Here is a 21,843-nt window from a genome sequence, read left to right as displayed (position 1 = left end):
CCTATTGCTTTCATGCTTTCCCACTGAACACTACCCACCATTTTTACCGGGAACCATGGTGTGTTGTTGTTGGTTATTCTCAGTGAGAACTTAGAATTTTTTGTTAGAGGCCCTGGGTATCATGAGATAGAGGAGGGCATGGACTAAGACTATACAGGTCTTATATGTCACATAAATAATGTAGGGAAGTAAGAGATTTAAAATAGTAGGATGGCATGACCCTAGTTTCATTTACTATGCCAGGGGAATCAACAGTAGATTTGTGAATGTGGGAGCAGAGAAGCTGTTGCTGCCAATAAAAGACTAGACAGTGTTTAGACTATGGCGGCGGTGGCAGACTTGAGCAGAAAGGTAAGAATCAGAGCTATATTTTAGAATCAGGCATGATGAAGTCAATTTTTTCTTACATACTTGTGGCAGGGAGCGGTGAGGGATTCTTAATAAAGAGGGATAGGAGTAATCAAATTCTAGCTATGAAAGGAAAAAATCACCATTCATAGAGCTGGGGAATACTGGAGAAGAAATCATAAATTTAGGAATTCAGATAAGCTGAACTTGAGATTCCTACAAGACAAACACTTGAGCAGAGATATCATATATGATAGCAACCTGCATTAGTAGAGAAAAGAAAATGATTTCTGTATATCATGTTAGAATAGCTGGCTAACCATTTGGAACAAGATAAACTAAAATTCTGACTCCATGTCGTACACTTAGATGAATTCCGTCAGTCATAGATATACTTAAAGAAATAAATGATCATTCCTTCAGAGGGTTTTCTGAAGCAGTGAGCTACTTCATACTACTGTACGAAGATATGCGAGTCCCATGGGCTTCACATAGGTAAAGAGTGTTTTTTGTTGTTTTTTAAGAGGTTGAAGTTAGGTGATTACAGGAACAAATTCTAAACATTCAATTTAAAACCTGCTTCCATAGAGGTAAATTGATGAAATCCAAACTAAGTAGGAAGATCACAAGAGTTTTAAAATACAGGCAAACTGAATATTTTGAATATTGATTTTATATCTGTTATGTAAAATTAATTAATTGTTATGCTAGGATCTTAGACAACAAAGAAATGTGAATAGTCTCTACTTCCAGCTTATCTGGCTTTGAAATCCAAACAAACAACATCCAAGGATGTTCCATATGATATTGGGAAATCCTATTGTGATTGTTTACAAATGGGGAGAATAGAAAAAATGTCACAAGTTAGAAAACTGGAGTTAGAAAATCACTATCTCCATATCCACCCCTTGTTTGTGTTGTCCCTCCTCTATGCCATTATTATTCAACTCACTGTGTCAGCCCTGTTCTCCTCACCCAGCACACACTTTCCTAATTCTTACTTTAACTCCACCCCTCAAAGAAGTCTTGAAGCACCATCTCACCCACCCTACCTAACTATCCCCCCTAAGAAATGCCCTCATTGCATCTTGTACTTTTTTCCATGACAGTGCTCTTTCCAGGCACTGTGATTTTATAAATGTTCACCAACACCATCTGGTGGGAGCTATGGCTACTCAGGGCTGTGTCAAACTTGGTCACTCTCACTAAAATCTGCTAACACACAGTTTCATGCATGGCTGTTCCATGCATGTCTATTTGATCACACAGTCCTAAGTCAAAGGATTACCCTCTGTCAGAATTCTAATGGTACAAATGTACTGTCCTTCTATGGCTTCATGAGAAAAAGACTAAAAAGAATATTCATTGGTAGGAAGTTGCAGATTCTACTTGGGTAACCCATTATTATTTATGATCCTTAAATGTATTAACAAAATCAATTTTCTGCTCAGAATATACTGTCAGACCCACAGATTCTGGTGTGATTAGCTATCTAATAGTTGTATGCTGACCTTCACTGATTCTTGTAGTATAAATCAGATTATGAGTACAGTGCTTCTTGGTCAAAGTCTCCCTTCCTTCATTCTTCCCAATTTTCCTCCTCCCGTCCCTACCCTCAAGTTACATAGTGCATTTTTTACATAATGTACATTGGATATAATGACTACATTTGTTCAACCATCTGTCCCTCATTAGCTTACCATTCTTTCCTCAATTCTTTTTTTTTTTTTTTGTCACTTGTGAGGCTTGAACTCTGGGCCTGGGAGCTGTCCCTGAGCTCTTCAGCTCAAGGCCAGTGCTCTACTAGCATTCTACCACTTGAGCCACAGCACCACTTCTGGTTTTCTAGTGGTTTATTGGAGATAAGAATCTCACGGACTTTCCTGCCTGGGCTGGCTTTGAACTGTGATCCTCAGATCTCAGCTTCCTGACTAGCTAGGATTACCGGCACCCAGCTCACTTCTTTTCTTTATTCACCCTTAAAATAGTTACTGATGTCCACTTGTGCTCAGCAGAGCCCCATACTTACTATTTTCCACCTTCTATTCCCCATACTTTCAATTAATTCTCCCCCTCCATTTCTCAAACCAACTCTATTTTCCAATTCTTCATCCACTTTTCCCATGAGGTAACTGTTGTGTTACCATCCAGAGTCTATAAAAGTCTAAAAGCAAAAAGCCATTAGATCTTAGTCGTCTATGTGCCTTTCTGGGGATCAAACACCATTTTTTAAAAACCTGTCACCAAACACTGCCCCACGGCCATCACCAGCAGCCTATTACTATGCCCTGAGCCTTAGGGAGGAAGAGAAATCCATAGAGAAGATCAGGCCCATTTGCAGCTTCTCCCTTCATCTTCCTCACATAAGGAGACTGCCTCAACATTTTCCAATAATTTTGATCTCTGGTCAACTTTATGAAAGCTGCTTTCCAACAGCATCAAAAAGGCAATTTTGTGCTGTGACTAGGAGACATTTGAGAACCATGAGACAAGGTGTACCAAGCCAAAGGAAGATTATGACATAACTTAATGAGAATAGCTCTCATGTTGTCTCTACAACATCCCCCTCCCCAGTCAATGTCCCACAAGAGCCCAGTCTCCTTTGGGGTCTGAGCTTAGAAACAAGCTTTGTCTTCTCTTGTTTTGCCAGAGAAGGGAATCTGTTATGTGTTATTCTACGTGTGTGTGTGTGTGTGTGTGTGTGCACGCGCACCAGTTCTAGGGCTTGAACTCAGGGCCTGGGAGCTGTCCCTGAGCTTCTTCTGCTCAAGGCTAGCACTCTACCACTTGAGCCACTGTACCACTTCTGGCTTTTTCTGTATAAGTGGTACTGAGGAATCGAACCCAGGGTTTCATGCATACCAGGCGAACATTCTACTATTAAGCCACATTCTCAGCCCACTGAGAGATTCTTGAGGCATAATTCTCTTTACTTTCTCTCCAGCACAGCCCCGCTCCAAGCTTCCCTGACATGGCCATAGTTGGCTTATTTCCTCAGCAGCAGCTACACTGTACTTCCAAGCTACGCATCCTGGTCTGTGGGTGGCCTTTCTGGCCAAGGATGGACTAGAGATTTTCTGTTACTAATCACAAATGCTTAACCATGTTGTTCTCTGAGAATATTTTAATCTTCTATATGTAAGTGATCAAATATTTCTGTACTCGCAAAACACTATTGATTTATTTAATCCAACAGCAAAATATAGTCATCCTGACAAAGTATACTACATTGTAACTACACACAGGAAGGTGACATGAAGCAGCAAATGGCTGAGTTTTAGTGCCTTCAGGGGGGGAAAGCACTACTTCGTATTTATTTACTGTTTATTAATAGTCAAGATCACAGATGTTTATTAATAGAGCCAACAGATCCGGTTCTCACAAATGTATAGACCTGATGTCAACGAAAACTCTGGAAAACAATGACACTCTGAGCTATTTTCTAACTCAATAAAACACTTTACACTGGCCAAAAGAGAAAGTATATTAAATTTTTTATTAGTCAACTGAAGCTTGCTGGAAGTCAGTTTTTCTTGCTTCCATTTACAAATCCCATTTATCACTGGGCTGTTTCAGAAGCCCACTGTGAAAAGAGATCTTTTCCCTTCAACTACTTGTACATGTCAGCCTAAGGCTGGGGAGCAAGCCTCCTTGCAAAGAAAGAACACAACCACTTACAAAGCTCAGGAAATCTACATCAGTGGTAACACAGTCTGGAGTGCGAAGTGGTCAGGAGTCTTCAGAGAGGACACTGCAGGAGACAGGTGTGCCCAACCCTGCCTTCCAGGAACAACAAAACAAATTCCAACAAAACAAATTATTCCACCCTCCATCTAGCCTATTGGAGGTGACATTCCTCACAGATTCCAGAATGGGGATGAGGGTAGGTCTGGAAATGAATCACCAGTGGATGAAAAAAAAGCCTATCTTCTGCAAACAAACTGAGCAGGGATATTTGCATGGAGGACTTGGCTTCCTGTGTATTAGTCATCCACCACTGCAAAACAGTGTTTCACACTTTTGAATTGTCGTAACCAAGAATCAAGTCCTGCCCAGTACAGATCCACAGCAGCCCAGCCTACATGCAAGCAGCCAGGCAAGCAAGAGTACACCCATCCTCACCAGCTCATGGATGTACACTGCTCCTTCTCTAAAGGGATTCCCAGACATGGGACAGCCAATTGTTGAAATATATGCAAAATCAGGGTTAAAACATGCTAGTAAAGCTGGGTACACCTGTAATCTTAGCTACTCAGGAGGCTGAGATCTGAGGATCGCAGTTCAAAGCCAGTCCAGGCAGGAAAGTCCATGAGACTCTTGTCTCCAATAAACCACTCAAAAACTGAAAGTGGTGCTGTGGCTCAAGCAGTAGAGCGCTGGCCTTGAGCTGAAGAGCACAGGGACAGCGCCCAAGCCCAGAGTTCAAGCTCCACGACCCTCCAAAACAAAAAACAAAAAACATGCTATTAAAAAAAAAAAAGGAGGGCTGGGAAGGTGGCTCAGTGGTAGAGCGCTTGCCTTGCATGCATGAGGCCCTGGGTTCGATTCCTCAGCACCACATAAGCAAAAAGAAAAAAGCTAGAAGTAGCACATGGCTCAAGTGGTAGAGCGCTAGCCTTGAGCTGAAGAGCTGAGGGACAGCGCCCAGGCCCAGAGTTCAGGCCCCATGAATGGACCCAAAAAAAAAAAAAAAAAAGGAATAAGGATACAAACAAATAAAAATGTTGCACATGCACACTGGGTAAGCAGAACCAGCACTGTCCCGTGTCTCTCAAATTGGACTTGATGTCAATGGACATAGTATCAAACCTTCTGAGCACATGATGTGCTTATAAGTAGAATGAAATTGCCCTTTTCTCATGGTGCATACAGAAACATCAGCATCACTTACAATTAGATAGTGGTGCCTAGGTCTGTCCTATACTCTTTACCCACAGCCTTGCTTCACTAAAAACAGTCAAATAACAGTGATCAAAACAGAATACACTCCTGAGATTTGAGACTTGTTAAATTATGGAACTGTAGCCTACAAGTAAAAGCAATGAAAACAACCAAGTAAGTAAAAAAAATAAGACAGTAAATCAGCAGTGCTTTCCTAAACATGCAAAAAGGATATAAAATACAGAATAGAAAGTGTGGTACATTACCCAGAAGCCCAGCTAACGACCGCATGTCCTTCTCCATCAGCCTGTAAATCTCCTCCTCTGAGAAGCGGCCGATGCCGTGGCCATGCATCTCCCGCTTCACAATTCCTTTGGTTATATGGCACACGACCCACCTCAGCAGGTTACTGAAGGGACCACCACCACTAAGAGAGAGCATCTTCCGGGTCTCATTGAGATTGTCCACCCATTGGCAATAAGCTAGCGTCCTGGAATTGTGCAGAAACAAGTTACTACTGGGCAGCAGATACATACCGGCTGCACAGTCCCTTGTGAGTGAGTTGCTGGGAACTGGGCGCAATCTGGAGGAACTGAACAATTGCAGGTTTTAGTCTGTGAAGCAGATATCAGCACAGGCTCTAGCCAATGCCTAAATGAATGGACTTTGAGAGCAATGATTTTTAAAACCCAGATAACAATGCTATATGTTCCAGTTCTACCAAACCTCGCCTGGCATCCTCCCTCACCCCTCCCCAACCTCTCAGGGCCATGCTTCTACTTTCACTTATGCAATCCCAAAGCAAGCAAGGAGACTCACATTTTCAAGGTTTAAGGCAGAATCGGGAGGGTGACCGCCTATGGCACATGGCAGCAAGCAGCAGCAAATGGGGTACTGGAACCATCTCCTCCACTTTTTGTGAGACAGAGTCTTGCTCTGTAGCCCTGGTTGGACTGGATATTCTCCTGCCTCACTGCCACCCCCAAGTGCCAGGATTACAGGCAGGTACTACCATGCCTGGCTCATTCTCTTCTTGAATAAAATGATGGTCCCATAGGTATATGCACTGTGCTAATTTAAGCTGTACATTCCTATTTTGTACACACTGTGTATCTATTTTATACTTCTTGATATGAGAGGTAGGTTTTTTTTGGTAAAACCTTTCTGTCTCTTTGGTAGAGAATTAAGTAAATGATACATCTGTCCATGGTTATTCTGCAGACTATAAATTTTATGTAAGTGATTTGCTCTCCTAAAAATCAACTCTCCATTTCAGGTTGTATTCAAGAAGAAATACAAATAGTACAGGATCATGGCTGATTTACTTTTTGATCTAGGTGGTGCTTGAGGCAAACCCATCCATCCAAGAGGTCCTATGTAACCTGGACAGTTAAACAGCTACTTGCTGTCCACGAACCTGGGGGCTCAGTTCTCACACCTTTGCTGTTGCCTTCTGAACCTGTGCAACTCCAATATGTCTTCATGGATAATAGTGTTGATAAGCAGGAATGAAAGAGAATGTGGTTGAGAGAGTACAAGTAGAAGATTTTCTAGCTTCTGAGAATGGGACAGGGGAGGGGAAATGGTATCTACTATTCCTCAGATAGGCTAACAGAGCAGTGATGGCCATGTGGAAAAAATCAGAAATGTGGAAAGTATTTTTAGAGAGATAATAATAAATTGTAACAACAAAGCCAGGAGCTAGTGGCTCATACTTGTAAATCTTAGCTTATGAGGATCCCAGTTCAGACACAGCCCAGGCAGGAAAGTCCATAGCACCCTTATCTCCAATTAATCACCAAAATATCTGCAAATGGAGCTGTGACTCAAGTGGTAGAGAGCCAGTCTTGAGTGAAAAAGCTAGGGACAGTGTTCAGGCCCTGCGTTCAAACACCAACGAAATGCTATTTTCTACCTTAAAAAGGGGGGGTGGGAGCTGGAAAAGTGGCTTAGTGGTAGAGTGTTTGTCTAGCATGCATGAAGCCCTGGTTTGATTCCTCCATACCACATAAACAGAAAAAGCTGGAAGTGGCACTGTGGCTCAAGTGGTAGAGTTCTAGCCATGAGCACGGAGAGGCTCAGGGACAGTGCCCATGCCTTGAGTTCAAGCTCCAGGACTGGTAAAAAAAAAATAAAGGGAGGAATGGGGTTGTAATGTTTATCATTTTATATACTTCTGTCCATTTAGATTTTCTCCTCAGGGACAAAAATGAAACTGTTTCTCTAAATTATTTTAACATTCTAATTTTTAAACTCTAATTTTGACTGAAAATTCCTATAATCAATTTTAATATACTATCTATCCTTCAGTCATATATAACTCTATTAACTGTTTAAAATAATACCTATAGATCTTGTTAGTGTAGATTTCTTCTTTTCTTTTTTTTTCTTTGTAACTCAGGATGACCTGGAACTCATAATCCCCAAGCCTCAGCCTCCCAAATTCTGGGATTACACATGTGAACCACCATGCCTAGCTTAGTGTAAAATATGCATAGTCAAGAAAATGAATTGCTGGGGGGTCAGGGAAAGTACATTGCAAAGGTGATTAGTATGTACAATCAGAACATTTGGGCTTTTTTGAACCTCTTTTGGAGCATTTTGAATCTTTTTTTATATAAAATATCACATTCATTCTGATAGGTTCCAAATAGACATGAAAACTATTTTTCTACTTGTTCTTTGTTCACACCTGCAATAATTAGGGTGGCTATTTTCATATTTTAGTAGAATAATTCAGTACAGAGATTCTTATTGTTCTAGATCTAAATCCACAATAAAGTGGATACATGCTGTTGATGATTTGAGAAGTCAATAATCTGAGGATAAAACTCAATCACACTGAGTTGAGAATGACCACATAAAAATAAGATTTAGGAAGTATCCAAAGGTAAAAGTGGAGAACATGTGGCCTCTAACCTGACAGGTTGAAATGATGAAAATAAATTCTCATCAGGCTGATCACACAGGCTTTGTTGTCAGCATCACTGAAGAAGAAACAGAAGTTCACCAGGCATCAGGAAGAAGGTACATGCAAAAGAACACTGTCTGCTGTGGCCTAGATAACTCCAGAAAGTGTGTGAGTGGGATACAGATGCGCACGAGGAAACTTGGAAGAGATGAGGCAACCCATGGCAGAGGTCAGGTCATGGCAGGCCTGAAGAATGCTTCAATCACTTTTATTTTCAACACGGGATTAACTATTACAAAGATTTAAGCAGACAAGAAACATTCGCAGATTTGTGGCAATGTGGTTGGTTGGAGGACAATGTCTAGGCCAGATAAGAACCAGTACACTGACAAAGGTAACAAGAAAAGTGATGCTGAATAGGATCTGTGTGAGAGAGATGCTGAAGTAGAAGAACAACAGTCTACGCTCCAATGGACTTAAGAAACAATTAGGTACTTCCCCTCCGAGACTACTGATTTCAGTGGCTAATTCCACTAAGTGATATAGAAACAAATCTGAGCAGTAAAAGACAAACTAGCCGGTAGCTTCTGAAGATTCCACTGAACTTAATTGACAGGAGACAGGCTTAAACTCTAGATGGAGAATTGTGGTAGTTTGAATCCTGTTTTTAAAAAAGGATTGAGAAGTTGTTAGAGGGGCTGGAAATGTGGCTTAGCGGTAGAGTGCTTGCCTAGCAAGCATGAAGTCCTGGGTTTGATTCCTTAGTACCACATAAACAGAAAAAGCTGTTTTTGGAACTGTAGTTGTAGAGTGCTAGCCTTGAGCACAGAGAGGCTCAAGGGCAATGCCCAGGCCTTGAGTGCAAGCTCCAAGAATGGCAAAAAAAAAAAAAAAAAAAATTGTTAGATGTTATTAGGAAATAAGAAGGGTCTTGGACTGGAAATGGGGCTCTCTCTTTTTCTGAGATGGAGGAAAAAAGGGTGTTGAAAGGAATGAAGAGACACATGTTTAGAACTCCTACATGATGACTTCTATTTCCTCCATGGAGCAGGAAATGTACAAGTGAGCATGTGCAGAAGGTGAGGATGTAGTAAGCAATGGTAGAGAGTAGAAGGCAGTGGGAAAGTCAGCTGCTCTGGGCCCCACAACCTAACAATGAGGACACTCCATCAGTGCAAAGCTGTGAGGTCCTCTAGCTACAGCAGCAGCTTGAACATAAAGCACAGAAGAAGGAAAACTGGCTTCATTCAGAATTTTTCAGCAAGAAGTAACTTCATGACGTGGTCTTCCTTTCTCTTCTTCCTTGTTCTGCTCTTCCATTTCTTTTCTCTTTCTCTTCCTGCACACAAGATTGTGGCTCAGTGTCAAGGCCAATGAAAGCTAGGTAGGATTTTTTTTTTTTTTTTTGGGTCCAGTCATGGGGCCTGAACTCTGGGCCTGGGTGCTGTCCTCAGCTCTTCAGCTCAAGGCTAGCACTCTACCACTTGAGCCACAGCGCCACTTCCAACTTTTTTTTCTTTTTTTCTTATGTGGTGCTGAGGAATCGAACCCAGGGTCTCATGCATGCAAGGCAAGCGCTCTACCACTGAGCCATCTTCCCAGCCCCAAGCTAGGTAGGATTTTTAAGGGTTGAACACAGTACAGTGTGCATCAACTTTAAATACCAAATGGGTGCATCATTGATTCTTCCGTCAGATACAACAGATGGAAACTGTCATATGCTTCCACATCATTACAAGCAAGAATACATCACCCCACTGAAACCACTCCCATCCAAGTGAACAATTATCTCCTTATATATTCAAATACATGATCTTCCATTCTTGGGCCAGTAGCTGGGCTTGAATGCAAAGCTTCACACTCTTCACACTAGACTTTCTTTATCATGTTAAGTGACACTCAACCATGCCTCCAGCATTCTGCTGGTTAATTGGAAATAGTCTCTCAGACTTTTCTGCCCAGGCTGGCTATGAACTGATATCATCCAGTTCTTAACCTTGGACTTCCCAGCCTCTACAACTATGAGGAATAAATTGTCCTTTACAAGACATCTAGTCTATGGTATTCAGTCACGGCAGCCCAATGGTCTAAGATGCTCTCAAACTCCTCCTTCCTGTCTCTAAAATGTCTACAGATGCTGCCCCTTTGCTGGACATCCTAGCTTTCCCATCACCAGCTCCTTTATCAGCCACTCCACTAGTCCCTCGACTGTCATGACATCACTTCATCCCCCGAAAAGCTTTCTCTTATTTCTCCAGCAGGTGCTTGGTGCTTTCCTGAGTTCCTTAAACTCTGCTCAGAAATGACCATCACAAAAACTTGACATCTCTGCCGGCCCATGAGCCATTTGAAGACAGAGACATGATGTCTGGTCACTGACAGTCATTCATTTCATTTGCTAGAGAATGAATTATTGATGGAATAGAAAGAAAAGGCTTTGCTGTGAGCCATCTCAGGATAAGTAGTGTTTCTAAGGGATGATACATACTTAAAGTAGAAAAAAATGGAGACAGAAGTGGCTAAGGGAAGATAAAAAAGGGACAGTCACTCTTATCTTGGGGAATTCCTGGCTCCTCCTTCTCTCCTGGGAGGAAGTTGGCTGCACAGAGAATCATGAATTATTAATCAGAGAGGGTGAAAAGGGCCAATGGAGAAAGTGTCCTAGGCAAGTCAATTAAAGTATTTATCATTCAAGAGTCTATTTCAGGAATTTGAGATATTCATTTTCCCTGTTGCAACTAATGTATCTGACCTCTCCTTCAAAAATGGGATCAAAGAGTATTTTTTAAAAATTATCATAGAAGAATAAAATCTACTCAAGCTTTTTAAATGATCAAGAAGGCAAAGAAATGCTGATGCCTGGTGTTTTAATGAAGATATCTCTCAGAGTACTTCTTTGTTTTTGTTTTGGACATTATTGGCGATTGAACTTAGAGCCTTGTGCTTCTTAAGCATTGCTCTACCACTTAAGCTACACTCCTGTCTTAATGCTATCTCTTATTATAACCTAATATGATGCCAGTCCCATGATAGAAAGAAATATTACATGTAGAAAACTGCCAACCATGGCAAACGGTTGAGTCTCAGAATGTGGCCTCTCCACTCGGGAGAATGTCTTTCTCATGTAGGAATACCTGCTGGTACTCTAACTACTTGTTAGAAGATGTAGGAGTTTATGGGAGATTTGTTTTGTTTTGTTTCACAAAACAAGCCCTTCCAAATGAGAGCCTTATGACAGCTTAAACTGGATAAGGAAGAATGGGGAAAAAAAGAAAAGAAAATATCCATTCAGTTAGAATTGGGGTATATGTCTTGGCTTGCTTTCATTTATTTTTAATTATGTGTGTTGTGTATCTGTCTGTCTATGTGTGTGTGTGTGCATGCTCATGCGGGGCTCATGCATGCACACACACCACAGTACTGGGATTTTTAACTCAGGCTCTGGGCACTATCTCTTAGCTTTTTTTGCTCAAGGCTAGTGCTCTACCACTTAAGCTACAGCTCCACATTCAGCTTTTTGGTGATTAACTGGAGATTAGAGTCCCACAGACTTTCCTACTCACGTTGGCTTCAAACTAGGATCCTTAGATTTCAGCTTCCTGAGTAGGAGGATTACAGGCATAATCCACCAGAACTTATGATCCTCTTTGGTCAGTCATCTTAAGAAAGCAATTCATCTCTCGTAGTTATTGAAACCACATAAAAGCCAAGCATGGACTGAGGATAGAGCTCACTAGTGAAGTGCTTGCTTAGCACATGCAAGACTTAGGTTTCAATCCTCAGTTGTTGTTTTTTTAAAAAAAAATACCAGGCTAAAAATTAATTAATTATGGCTAAATTAGAGCAAATTTGAATTCACTAGCCTAATGTTTTTCTGAGTTAAAATATTATGACTAGGTAACCTGTTGACACCCAGAACACTTTATAAAAGAAAGTAGTACATTACTGATGTCCACAAGGGGGCAGAATGTCACACTACAGCAGAAACTACAGTTACCAAAAATCAATTTCGTTCCAGTCTCTTAGGGATCCTTTTATACCAGTTTCTCCTCATCAACTCTAACTTAAACATTCAGCAGAGCAAATGAGAAAAAGCAGTCCTCCTCATCTTCAGCAATAATCTTTACAATGTATGAAGGCATGCTGCATAGATTTCAAATGCAAATAAGTATGCTTATTTGAGCAGAACTAAGATAGAGCTCCAAAGTTATGCAATGTCATATAATTATTGCATAATAAAACAATCCTGAAACTCAAGTTAATTAAACAATAAATGCAATGGGTTTATTGAATATCCTTTACCCCTGTGAGTACAGGCACAACCTAGAAGTTCAATGATTGTCAGAATGTTAGACGATCTCACAGGAAAGTTTAGTATTTCCCCACATATTGAGGTCAGTTATCTATGCTGGGCCTGGCTTCCACAGGTGGACATTTTGTGTTTGGTCACTGGAGCCAGAAGGGAAAGGAGGAGAAAAGTATCCACGAACTCTTTGCTCGGGACTTAGGATAAGTCTCTTCAGGATCTTCCCAAAGCAAAACTCTGACCAAAGGCTTAGGAATCTCAATGAACAGACAAAGGCTTATTTTTCTTCTTATTATAGAAACAAAAGGGAATTGGAGGAATTAGAAATATTATTTGAAAGTTAGATATTTGCTTCCCAATCCAGACCTGTCCTCCACCTTTACAAGTAGATAATGAAAGCTAACCTCGCATAAAAAGTATCTTTCTAGGGGCTGGGAAGGTGGCTCAGTGGTAGAGCGCTTGCCTTGCAGGCATGAGGCCGTGGGTTCGATTCCTCAGCACCACATAAGTAGAAAAAAAAGCTGGAAGTGGTGCTGTGGCTCAAGTGGTAGAGCGCTAGCCTTGAAGTGAAGAGCTGAGGGACAGCACCCAGGCCCAGAGTTCAGGCCCACGACCGACTAAAAAAAAAAAAAGTATCTTTCTAGCCAGGTGCCAGTGGCTCATGCCTATAATCTAGCTACTCAGGAGGCTGAGATCTGAGGATCATGGTTCAAAGCCAGTCCAGGCAAGAAAGTCCATGAGACTCTTATCTCCAATAAACCACAAGAAAACCAGAAGTGGTGCTGTGGCTCAAATGGTAGAGCTCCTGCCTTGAGCTGAAGAGCTGAGGGACAGAGCCTAGACCCAGAGTTCAAGCCCCACGACTGACCAAAAAAAAAGTATCTTTCTAATTAAAAAGTGAATTCAGGAAATAAAATTATACTTAGGGGAATATATATTTTGAAATATGTATGTAATATATATATATCGCAAATCAAGAAGTGTATGATGCATAAAATGAAGATCAGTCTCTACCAAAATACCACCCAATTGTTTCTCCCTCTTCACTACATCCTCAGCCTGCAGTTCCTCATAGCTGGGCACTGGTGTGGACAGAGATAGGGGTGGGTAGTCCATGAACTTTTACAAGGCAATAAAAGCATGCAATATGACACACATGCTCAGAGCAAAAGACACTGCCATGTGGGAGATGGGAATTTTGCTGAATCAGAAATTTTCTAGCCACAATATGTATTTTTGAGACCATAAAGAAATTAACAAGTTGACGGGGCTGGGAAGGTGGCTCAGTGGTAAAGCGCTTGCCTTGCATGCTTGAGGCCCTGGGTTCGATTCCTCAGCACCACATAAGCAAAAGAGAAAAAAGCCGGAAGTGGCGTTGTGGCTCAAGGTGGTAGAGCACTAGCCTTGAGCTGAAGAGCTGAGGGACAGCGCCCAGGCCCAGAGTTCAGGCCCTACAACCGGACCCCCCCCCCAAAAAAAATTAACAAGTTGTGACCAAATTACTAATTTAAAAAATAGGATTTTCGGGGCTGGGAAGGTGGCTCAGTGGTAGAGCGCTTGCCTTACATGCAAGAGGCCCTAGGTTCGATTCCTCAGCACCACATAAGCAAAAAGAAAAAAGCTGGAAGTAGCACTGTGGCTCAAGTGGTAGAGCACTAGCCTTGAGCTGAAGAGCTGAGGGACAGCGCCCAGGCCCAGAGTTCAGGCCCCACGACCAGACCAAAAAAAAAAAAAAAAAAAAAATAGGATTTTCTCCTTTCAGGTAGCTGACTGTGCTAATTCTCTACATTAATGAACCCATTTATCAAATGATAAATGGTTTTGGTGACCCTTATCAAAAGAAGGCATGAGAATCGAGGTGGCCTTACACAAGCTCTTCATTTCTCTGCATTACTGCAGAGCTAGATCTAAAACTTGGCTATCAGGTGAGATGGCCTCAATCCCACAAGCTTCTTCCCAGAAGTCAATTAAGTCATACAGAGCCATGGTGACTCCTCTACTCAGAGCAGATCGGAAGCAGCTCTCCATAGGCATTATATGGAAAACACCCAAGTTCCTTCTACTAGTCTAGTCTCCACACTGATCTGCACATCTTCACCCTCATCCTAGACCCTTCCCACCTCAGCCCTCCTTCACTTCTGCAGCAAGTGGAGAGAGAAAGTAGAGAGCCAAAGGTGAGAACAAGACAAGAGGCAGTTACTTGAAATGTCAGAGACAGGAACAGAAAGTTTTCCATCTAGAAAGAAAGCAGAATGGATGAAACAGGCAGAGGATGAAGAACAATCTTCTACAATTCATGTCCCACAGTGAGTATCTCCCAGTGGGAAGGAGGTGATTAGTAAGTTCCTGGATGGTATCTGGTCTAGAAGTAGCAATTATACCAAAAGTATGGGCTTAACAATTCTTCATTAAACCTTTGGGACAAAAATCAAATGAATTAAAATCAGAGAAAAACTTTCTCCCAATTATCAGAGTGTTGGAAAAGGGGCAGGTATGCCAGAAACTGGATGAAAACCAGAGAAATGAGTTTGCAAAGCAAGAAGATCTTGACCAGTTTAACCCACAAGCAGAATTGGGCAAGTCATCACCACAATTGTGCTGTTTCTCATTGGAGGACTCCAAGCTTGGCATTGAACAATAAGGGCAAAGGAACTGCAGAAACCATATGCTATACAATTCACAGAGAGTGGTTATTTCAGGAACACTGACAGCAGCACCACAAGAGTTGTGTAATAGATTTCACCTAGGCACTGGATCTTGACTTAGTCTTCCATCCCTCCTTTGGATATTTGATGGAATAGTGAAAGTCAGCCCTGCCTATTGGTGAAGAAAGAATCCTGACCTCAGGCAACTAAAATATCTCCCTGTTCTAGGAAAGTCGCAGTTTAGATCAAAAGCCCAGAAAACTTCAGTGCATACACTGTGAAGCCCTTCCATTTTTAAATGGTTGGAAAATAATCAAAAGAAGACTATGTTGTATTAAATGGAATTTATGTTTCAATGACCACAATCTAGTTGAACCATGCATAAGCAGGCTTAGTCACCGGCTTGTCCTCCTTGGCTGCTTGAGTAATAAAATGGCAGGATGTAGCAGCAGCAACAGAGGCATACGGCCCACAGAGCCTATGCATTTTGTTAGTTGGTTCTCTGCAGGAAATGTCTCTCAACCTCTTATCAAGACAGCCAGAAAGAACAGCTATCACTATGACCAGGAGTCAGTCAGTTTTCTCGTCCTAAGTATTTAAGTCCTGAGTATTTAACAGAAAACTGAGAGGGTGGGAAGAAACATTGAAAGATGGAACTGAACATGGGTTCCCTCCTTCAATGAGGGGACAGGCCAGTAAAAGGGGACTCACCAGTAAAAGTGCTCCTCCACCAGCTTCGTCACCGCTCGCGACACAGCTCTTTCATGAGGGCCAAGGTTTTTGTTTAAATTCACTCCAAGTTTCTCTTCCAGAAAGTCAATTATGAATTCTGTGCCAGAAACTTTTTCATTATTATATTCAATCCAAGGCATTTTCCCCTGAGCAGAGAGTTTTCCACCAAAATAGTTCTAAACAGGGTATTTTTTTTAAAAAAAAGGAAAAAACAATGTTATAATTTAAATTTCACAGTTTGATTCACACAAACATTCAAACCTTAGGTGTAATAGTGTGTGTACTATTTAAGAAAATGACCTCGGCATATAAACTCTTTAAGAAAATAAATGACTACTCTAACAAAAAAAATTTTTTAACCGAAATTAAAATATCAGTTTAAGTTTACTCCCATAGATTTTGTCAAGAGCCAGGATTAGGGGCGGGGGGGGGGGGGGGGGCAGGGTAAATAGGAGAAGTTAAAGCTAATCTTCATTGAAGTCATTCTATCTATAATCTACAAACTATCCAAAAATGTAAGAAGTGAAGACAGACGGTAAGGAAGCTTGTCCCAATTAGGCTACTAAACAAAGAACTGCTTTGAAATCTGGTATTAAACCGGATGTCACTACACTGCAAAAAGGCAGGCCAAAAATTAATACACAGTATACCGAAGTGTTGCAACCGGCTCCACTAGAGAGATTCTTTGAAAATGAAGGCTCCAGCTGGGTGCTGGTGGCTCATGCCTATAATCCTAGCTACTCAGGAGGTTGAGATCTAAGAATCAAGGCTTGAAGCCAGCCTGGGCAGAAAAGTTCATGAGATTCTTATCTCCAAATAATCACTAAAAAGGGCTGGAAGTGGAGGTGTGGCTCAAGTGGTTAAATTCCAGCCTTAAGTGAAAAAGCTAAGGAACAGCATTCAGGCCCTAAGTTCAAGCCCCAGGACCAGCACACACACACACACACACACACACACACACACACACACACACACACACACACACACACACACACACACACACACAAGGTAGATCATAGATAGATATATAGATACATATATAGCTAGACAGATATAGTTGAGAGATGAGAGAAGACAGACAGACAGATAGAATAGGTTTAGAAGGGGTAAGCACACCCTCCTAATGATCTCTATAATAGACTTGGTCTTCACAGGGATTTTGTGTCCTGCTGCGCCACTTAAAAACTTATTAAAAGCTGCTCTGGCCGGGCGCTGGTGGCTCACACCTGTAATCCTAGCTAATCAGGAGGTTGAGATCTGAGGAGCACAGTTCAAAGCCAGTCAGGGCAGGCAAGTCAGTGAGACTCTTATCTCCAATAAACCACCAGAAAACCGGAAGTGGTGCTGTGGGTCAAGTGATAGAGCGCTCGCCTTGAGATGAAGAGCTGAGGGACAGCACCAGCCCCATGACAGGAAAAAAAAAAAATGCTTCTCTGATATGGCAGATAAGGTGGTTAGGCTTCAGGTAAACACATATCTGAAGCAGTGAGCATTTAATCTGAAAGAAAATAAGGAAAGAATAGAACAGCCAGCTGCTGCAGCCATAGCAAACGGCAGGATTCGCACCGCGAGTGGGAGAGTGCATTTGATCTTGAAAGCAGCTACGTAGAAGTTGACTCTTCGTGTTTGAACTCTGCTTGCCCAATGCTGTCATGTGTAAGAGAAGTAATCCAGTGGAGAGTGACGATAGAAAGAACAGGAGCTTCTGGGTGGCAAATCTCTTCCTTCAATGTAAGTCCCTCAGTGACATATACTTCTTAGCGCTGCCTGCCAACACCCAGCTAAACAATCGTCTTCTAAATCTGATCTGATGCATTTAGCTTATTCAAGCCTTGTCCGTGTTTATGGCTATTTTCCCTCTCTTGCTGGCTTAGCAATCCTGCATACTCTTCTCCCTGTTTCTCCTTCCAGATTTACACCTTGCAGACAGACCAGTTCCTAGTCATCAAGACCCTTTCCTGTTCCCAAACATCTCATGTCCACCCTGATTCTCACACAAACACTGGAAGTCCAGTGAGTGCTCCTCCATGGTGCTCCCGCAGGCTCCTTACCAAGCAGGAACTGTGTCATCTTACCCTAGCACTGCCCTAATACAATGCCAGCTCCTCTTCCACACTGACTCTATACACCACAGGAGTCAGGAGGATCACATCCTATGAGGACAGCCTGCCAGCTGGTCTAAGACAACACAAGAAGGCCACCTTGCTGCTTCTTTGTAGGAGACTAAAGGCAAACCCCAGACCAGTGAGTGCCATTTGGAGTAATAGCAGCAAGATGAAAGATTGGGCCACAGTGTCTGAGGAATATCTACAACTCACCTCTTCCCCTTCCTAAACTTCCTTCAGGACACACAAACCACTGTCCCGGCTTTCACGCTTTCCCTTACAAATTCCCAAACAAGGAATATGAACTCCTAAGAAAAGAAGCTCTCAAACCAAATTAGACACCTGAGGAATACAACTACCACAAGAGAAAGGTAACCTATTGAATATGTACAATGTGAGGCAGAGTCACTCACAAAGCAAGAGATGATGGAGAAGTAACACAAATCAAGAGCAAGATGAAGAAAAAAGTTAAAATAAAGAACACAATAGGGGCTAGGAAGGTGGCTCAGTGGTAGAGTACTTGGTTTGCATGCATGAAGCCCTGGGTTGGATTCCTCAGCACCACATAAGCAGAAAAAGCCAGAAGTAGGGCTGTGGCTCAAGTGGTAGAGCGCTAGCTAGCCTTGAGCTGAAGAGCTGAGGGGCAGAGCCCAGGCCCAGAGTTCAGGCCCCATGATCGACCAAAAAAAAATTAAAAAGAACAAAATAGATGAGATAAATAGGATGATGATGGATATAAAAACAGAACAGAGAAGAGCTGAAGAGTAGAGGACAATGATGAGAGAAATCAAAGCAGAGGGTCTGAGATCCAGACAGCAGGGAATAGAAAAAACAAGAGGAATCTGAATTAGCACTAAATAAAAGAAAATATTTAAAGAAAACTGATCATTAAATTTCCCAGAGATGGAGGACTCAGATTAAAATAAAAGAGTTTATAAACAACCAGAGGATACATAAACACCCAAAGTAAGACACGTTAGAGTCAAAAGAATGTTAAGTTTGGGGTGTGTGTGTGTGTGTGTGTGTGTGTGTATGCTGATGTGAGGTTTAAACTTGTAGCCTGGCTATTTGTGCCTGAGTTTTCTTTCTTGTTTTGTTTTTTGTTTGTTTATTTGTTTTGGTTGTGGGGCTTGAACTCAGAGCCTGGGTGCTGCCTCTAAGTTTTTATGCTCATGGTTAGCACTCTACCACTTTCAGCCACAGCTCTACTTCCAGTTTTCAGGTGGTTATTGGAGATGAGTCTCACAGACTTTCCTCTGGCTTTGAACTGCAATCCTCAGATCTCTGCCTCCTGAGTAGCTAGGATTGCAGGCGTGAGCCACCAGCATGACTCCCTGAACTTTTTCATTCAAGGCTAGCACTCTACCACTTAAGCCACAGCTCCACTCCCAGCTCTTTGGTGATTAATTAGAGATTGCAGTCTAGGCTGACCCAAGCATAAAGTGAAATCTTATCTCAAAAATAATCAATGCAAAAAGGTATGGTATAGTGGCTGAAATGTTACAGTACCTGCTTAGTAAGCACAAGTTCAACACATCAGTACTGCAAATAGGTAGGCAGGTAAGTGTGTAGGTACATGCATAGGTATGTAGGTATGTAGGTACTCAGGTAGGTGGAAGGAAGGAAGGAAGGAAGAAAGGAAGGAAGGAAGGAAGGAAGGGAGGGAGGGAGGGAGGGAGGGAGGGAGGGAAGAAGGGAGGGAGAGAGGGAGAGAGGGAGGGAGGGAGGGAGGGAGTTGGGGGTCTTAAGAGCAATCAATATAGAAAGAAAAGTGGGAGTTGTTTTAAATTATAAGAAAAAATTATCTATTAGAAAGCAAGAAGTTAATAAAACAAAAATATTAAAAGTTAAAGTAAGTCCTTACAAAATAATAATTATAAGCATAAGTGAATTAAAATGCATCAATTAAAAGTTTTTAGATTCAGTATAAGTAATGCATTTTCTATGTGAAACAAAGCCACAAAAATGAGCAATAAAATGAAGAAAGATATCCTAAGCAAATATGAATCAAAAGAAAGCTGGAGCACCATACTGGTATCTCATAATACAAAATTCAAATTTTAAGAAATCATAAGGGACCATGATGGAAACTACCTATTGGAAAAAGAAATATAAGAGTAAAAACATGCTCTTCCATATTATATGTATTAATAATATAACTTCATGTATATAAATATGTAAAGTAAGAACTAATAGCAGGACAAGGAAAAGAGATAAATTGACAAAAAGACTTGAATGTTTTTAATTAGCCCTTTTAGAAACTACTAAAATGAGTAGACAAAAACAAACAAGTTTTTTTTAACAAAGAATAGAAATAAACAAGGTCTAAATAATAACCAAGCATGTTCAAGCTAGTAGATATATAAAGAAGTCTATACTCTATGTCTACATCATATAGAATTATTTAATTGCTTTCAACATTTGAAAACTATACACTAGGCCAAAGCTTCAATAAATTCTAAGGAATCAACATCACAGACTATCTTCTCTGAACATAAAATGTAAAAATCAAAGCTTTAAATGAAATGCCTTAAGGCTAGAACTTGGTTAAAAGGGAAAACATAAGGGGAAATCTTTCAAAATACTTAGATTTGAATGAAAAGGAAAGCACAACATGCTGAGTTTGTGAAACAGAGTTCAAGCATTCCTCAGAGGAAACTATGAACCTTTAAACACATTTTCTGCACAAGGGCGTGTGTGTGTGTGTGTGTGTGTGTGTGTGTGTGTGTGTGTGTGTGTGTGTGTGTGAGTGTGTGCTAGTCCTGGAGCTTCAATTCAGGGCCTGAGTGTTGTTTGAGCTTTTTTTGCTCAAGGCTATTGCTCTACCACTTGAGCCACAGGTCTACTTCTGGCTTTTTGGTAGTTTATTGGAGATAAGAGTCTCACAGACTCTTCTGCCCAGGCTGGCTTTGAACCACAATCCTCAGATCTCAGCCCCCTGAGTAGCTAGGAGTGAGTCACCAGTGCCCAGTTCTCTCCCTTGGCTCATTCCTTTTTTTTTTTTTGTCGGTCATGGGGCCTGAACTCTGGGCCTGGGCGCTGTCCCTCAGCTCTTCAGCTCAAGGCTAGCACTCTACCACTTGAGCCACAGCGCCACTTCTGCCTTTTTCTGCTTATGTGGTACTGAGGAATCGAACCCAGGGTCTTATGCATGCAAGGCAAGCACTCTACCACTGAGCCACCTTCCCATCCTCTCTTGGCTCATTCTTTAAGGTAGCAATGAACAAGTGTTTCTCTGAAAGCCTCTTGAACAAAACCCAGGAAAGCTGATAATGTAGACAAAAATCTGTCTGGTGCCTATGGGGTCCTTTAACCCCAGATTAATGAAGAATAAAATACAACACCTTCATGAATAAAATCTACAGAAAAGCAACACATGAGGCATTGCACATTCAACTTTATCAACAGCTTCTTAGAAGGCCTATCAAAACCATCATCAACCAAACGATATTCTATGTTAAAGGAAAATATAGCCTTGAATCCCTGAAAAAGCCTATTGATCCTTGCCAGGTATGGTGGTTCAAGCCTGTAATCCTAGCTACTTGAGAGGCAAAGATCAGGGGACTCTCAGTTCAAGGCCATCCCAGGTTTAAATGTTAGCAAGACTTGAGCTCAACCCACTGCTGAGTGAGGTAGCGTGAGCCTGTCATCCCATTAACAAGGAAAGCACAAATAGAAGGTCACAGTTTAAGTTTAGACCATCCCAGGCACAAAGTATGACTCTATTTTAAGAAAATAACTGATGTACTAAGGGACTGGCAAAGGGGTTAAAGTGGTAGAATGCCTGTTTAGCAAAAGTTAAAAGCAGATGTTTAAAAAAAATAAAATAAAATAGAACTAAACAGGGACTGGAGGCTTAGGTCAAGTGGTAAAGCAATTGCCTAGCAATTGTGATGCCCTGAGTTCAATCTGTAG

General features: G+C 41.5%; 1 protein-coding gene across 1 annotated transcript in view; it reads right to left on the bottom strand.

The window, feature by feature from the left end:
- Positions 1-21,843, bottom strand: part of Faxc (failed axon connections homolog, metaxin like GST domain containing) — a 39,650-nt gene that overhangs the window by 11,048 nt on the left and 6,759 nt on the right. Inside the window, exons 3-4 of the mRNA XM_042679625.1 lie at positions 15,803-15,999; positions 5,496-5,719 (exon numbers count right to left, since the gene is read on the bottom strand). Coding sequence (XP_042535559.1) covers positions 5,496-5,719; positions 15,803-15,999 — 421 coding nt within the window. The remainder of the gene's footprint in view (positions 1-5,495; positions 5,720-15,802; positions 16,000-21,843) is intronic.

This window comes from Dipodomys spectabilis, unplaced genomic scaffold (assembly GCF_019054845.1).
Source record: "Dipodomys spectabilis isolate Male_0828 unplaced genomic scaffold, ASM1905484v1 ptg000053l, whole genome shotgun sequence".
NCBI lineage: Eukaryota > Metazoa > Chordata > Mammalia > Rodentia > Heteromyidae > Dipodomys > Dipodomys spectabilis.
This window is presented reverse-complemented; position numbering and strand designations above follow the sequence as displayed.